Source organism: Bombus vosnesenskii, unplaced genomic scaffold (assembly GCF_011952255.1).
Source record: "Bombus vosnesenskii isolate JDL3184/JDL3185 unplaced genomic scaffold, Bvos_JDL3184-5_v1.1 scf7180000013991, whole genome shotgun sequence".
In the NCBI taxonomy this organism is placed as follows: Eukaryota; Metazoa; Arthropoda; class Insecta; order Hymenoptera; family Apidae; genus Bombus; species Bombus vosnesenskii.
Genome location: NW_022883317.1, coordinates 791,962 through 795,854, shown reverse-complemented (window position 1 = coordinate 795,854; position 3,893 = coordinate 791,962). Strand labels below are relative to the sequence as shown.

At 42.1% G+C, this 3,893-nt stretch overlaps 1 protein-coding gene across 1 annotated transcript; it reads left to right on the top strand.

Annotated features, from left to right (window-relative positions):
• The first annotated feature begins 1,387 nt into the window (after positions 1 to 1,387).
• LOC117239405 (histone-lysine N-methyltransferase set1) lies at positions 1,388 to 2,403 on the top strand. The gene is made up of 2 exons (XM_033504906.1): positions 1,388 to 1,607; positions 2,180 to 2,403. The coding sequence occupies exons 1-2, from the start codon at positions 1,388 to 1,390 to the stop codon at positions 2,401 to 2,403; spliced, it is 444 nt and encodes a 147-aa protein (XP_033360797.1).
• Positions 2,404 to 3,893: the final 1,490 nt, after the last annotated feature.

The following is a 3,893-nucleotide window of genomic DNA, read 5'->3' as shown; positions in this document are numbered from 1 at the left end:
AGAACACAACAACAACGAGTTCACAAAGTTCATAGAGCACTATCTGCACACGAGAATTCCAAATACTCCCTATGGAAATCAAAATTAAGAACAGTTCACATAGTTTGAAAATAGACATCCCAACGCTAGAGATAATATTAGAAACGGCTCAAACAACACTCAAACGGCTCGGTTAAAAACACAAGTCAATACCCTACAATTCGAACTACGTATAAATTCACTCAGAGAATGTGGCATTCCAACATTACAAATATTAGGATACGCAGCCCTAGGACAAGGAACAGTATATATATTGTATAAATATAAACTTTTCGAATATCTAAGTCGAGTAATTCCTAAAAATGTATTTATCAGGATACCTTGCTCCACTGCTCACGTAAACAATATGCATCAAATACCAACACCACCAATTCTTCCATCAACCTGTCACAGATGAAATCCGACTAAACAAAGCGATAAGATAGCGAAATTTCAAGCACCTTAGCATGAGTGACTATCGGAATAACATCCGGTCACTCTATCCTTTCTCAGAAATATACGATAAATACGATCGAAGCCTTTTCCCACTTCCACGGATAAAAGAATTTAAATACTCCCCCTAAAATCATTCAAGTCAGACTTAAACAGTCACGCCTAGAGCTCGGAAGTGTATTGTAAACCAGGAAAACAAATAAAGTTTCTTTTTTTTTCTTAAATTTCTTTTTATTTTACGTGACATTTTTGGCGATCCTGCCAAGATCCATTCGCTTCAGTGTAAACGAAATCACGATTTCGGCGTACGCGCATCATTGAAGATTGAAGGATCAGCGGACCACTGCGAATCTTTGCTACTACGAAGCCCTGCAGCAACTTTCAATGTTCCACTACGGTGAAATTAGACGAGAGGACTACGGTCAGCGCAGAACAAGCCTACGAACAGGATTCAGAATCTAGGACCAATCAGAGAAGAAACACCCCAGAGGATCCTCAACGGCCATAGCTACTACGGTAAGCGACTTCCGGCTTGGTTTTGGGCGAAGGTAACACGTGGTTAGGTGAGCGCTGTGAAAAAGTGAAAGGTGAAGGGCAAAAAGGAGGAGGAGGATAAAGGGACAAGAAGAAAGGAAAGAAAAGGGTGAAAGCACGAAGAGAGGGTAGAAAAGTATAAAAAAGTGATAAAGAAGACAGGAGAAAGAGTGAAACACAAAGTTAGGAAAGAAGAAGTTAGGTGGACGAAAGAATAGAAGGTAGTTGGATAGGAAGAAGACAGACGGCGACAAGAGGCAGGCCGAGGATCACGGACAAGGCGGGAGAGAAGGAGGAACACAGAAACACGCTGGAAAGGTATAGCGTGACAGAGAAAGAAGCAGCAAAGAGAGAGGGAGGTAAAGGAGCATGGGCGGAGAAGATGGAGAAAATAGAGAGGGGGTTGGAGGTGATGGCAGAGCTAGTAGAGGAGATGAGGAGAGATAGGAAAGAGGAGAGGAGATGGGAAAAGGAACGAGAAGAGGAGAGGGAAAGGTGGAAGAAGGAGAGGGATGAAGAGAGGAAAAGATGGGAAAAGGAGATAGATGAGATGAGAGAAAGATGGAAGAAGGAGAGAGAGACAGAAAGGGAAAGATGGGATAGTACGTGGGAAAGATGGAAAAGAGAGAAGAAAGAGTTAGAGAACAGAATCAGGAGGTTTGAGGAGGAGCAGGACAGGGTAGAAACGGAGAGAAGGAGAAGGAATATTGTAATAAGAGGCGCGGCGGGGGGGGGGGGCAAGTAATAAAGGGGCAGTGACAGAATTTATAAAGGAAAATATGAGAATAGAAGTAGAAGTAGAAAGGACACAGAAGGTAAGAGTGAGAGAAAAGAATAGAACAATAATTGCGACGTTGAAATCGTGGGAGGAGAAGATGAAGCTAATGAGAGAGAAAGATAAATTGGGGAAGGGGATATACATAGATGATGACCTAACGAAGAAAGAAAGAGAAATACAACAAAGGTTAAGAAGAATTGCTAGAGTAAGAAGGGAGAAGGGGGAATATGTAAAAATAGGTTATAAGAAGCTGAAAATAGAAGACAGATGATATAGGTGGAATGAAAGCGAGGAGAAACTAGAAGAAGAAGGAAGGAGAGAGGTGAGAGGCTGAGATAAGGAGACAGAAAGAGGGGTATATAAAGGGGATGAAAATGTGCTTCTGGAACGTCGCAGGGATAATGAACAAGGACAAAGAGGTATGGGAATATTTGAGGACATTTGACGTAATCGGTCTCACGGAAACATGGATAGAGGAAAGCAAATGGGAAAGAGTAAAACATAGTGTTACGTCGTGCGACATTCTATCTAGGCCAGGCCACACACCGCGGACAGGATGGCAACCAGATGTCCTCACGCCTTCACTGCGTACCTTCAATAGTCTTAAGAGCCGATCATAAATCTTAGAGGAATTTCTAAGACCGAACCAAACATCTGCACTAAGTCACTGTCTAAAGGTTATTGTTTACTACGGAAAGATAGGAGAAGTTCGTCTTTCTCATGTACGATGTTTTACACTAGCAACTTTCTTTCGGGACGGTTAACACCCTTCCCCCACTCTTCCACACCAATCCAGAAAATTAACCTATTACCAGAGAAGTCCTTCCCTCACTCTCCCAACAAGAACTTGGTCTTAACAAATCAGCTTTTCTCGCATCATTAGACCCACCCATCACAAGTGTCCTCCGCTGCATCATCGTTACAGAAAGTCAGTCTTTATACGTTTTTTGAACCTTCAACATCTAAGCGTGCGTTGCGTACAACACCTTGTTACTCTAGCTATCAATCGAATTTAATCGTATATTTCTAGTCAAGACGTTGTTGGAATAAACACTAATTATATTCGTTAATTCAGTGTAAAGTCAATGCAACCACCCCTATTATCGCAACCGAAATCAGGGAATCGATCATTTTGTGGCGTCGATTATCCAATCGTAACGGGAATTTACGACCCCCGTTGACCTGCTTTCTCGCGATCGCGTCTCCCCGCGAATGGTCGAAACATATAGATTACCCAAGGAATACGACTGGAAATGCAGGGCAGCGAGGAGAGAATGGAAGAAGGGAAGGGCAAAAAGGGGGTATAATAGCAGTAGAAAGAAAAATAAGGTACAAGGAGAGGACCTTATAGAATAGTGGTGGTTTATAATCGAGACACAAAAGGGACATGGAAAGAAAAAGAGGAAAGGGTAGATGGAAGGGAAGAGGAAGTGACGATCATAGGAGGAGATTGGAATGCAAGAACGGGAGAAGAAGGAGGCCTGATAAACCAGGAATTAGGAAAAGAAAAAAGCAGGATCAAAAGACAAGACAATAAATACGGAAGGAAGAATTCTATTAAAGTATCTGGACGAAAGAGGCTGGACGATAATTAATGGTTGAGACAAAGAAGGGGATGAGTGGACCTATGTGGGGGAGAGAGGAAACTCGGTAATAGACTACGTGATTGGCAATCAGGAAGCGACAGAAGAAATAATAGACATGGAGGTAGGAAAAAGAGTAGAGTCAGACCACATGCCGTTGGAAATAGAAATAGAAGGGCAGAGATACAAAGAGATAAGGAAAGAAAAGAAGAAGAGAAGGAGAGAAGGAAATGGACAAACGAAAATGTGGGAAGATATTTAGAGGAGTGTAAAGACTGGGCAAGCAGGGGAAGAACAGCAGAAGAAATGTGAACAGAAATTAAGAAGAAGATAAACGAGGCAATAGCAAAGAAGAGAGTAAGGATAAGAAAATGGAGCATAGGAGAAAAGGTGCGGTACGACAAGAGTGGAAAGAGAGGAAAAGGGAGATAAGAAGGAGAACAAGGCATTTAAACAGTGGTGTAAACAAAGAAAGGAGAAGCAGGAAGAGGAAGAAATGGAGAAAATCAACAAAATCAAAACAGAGC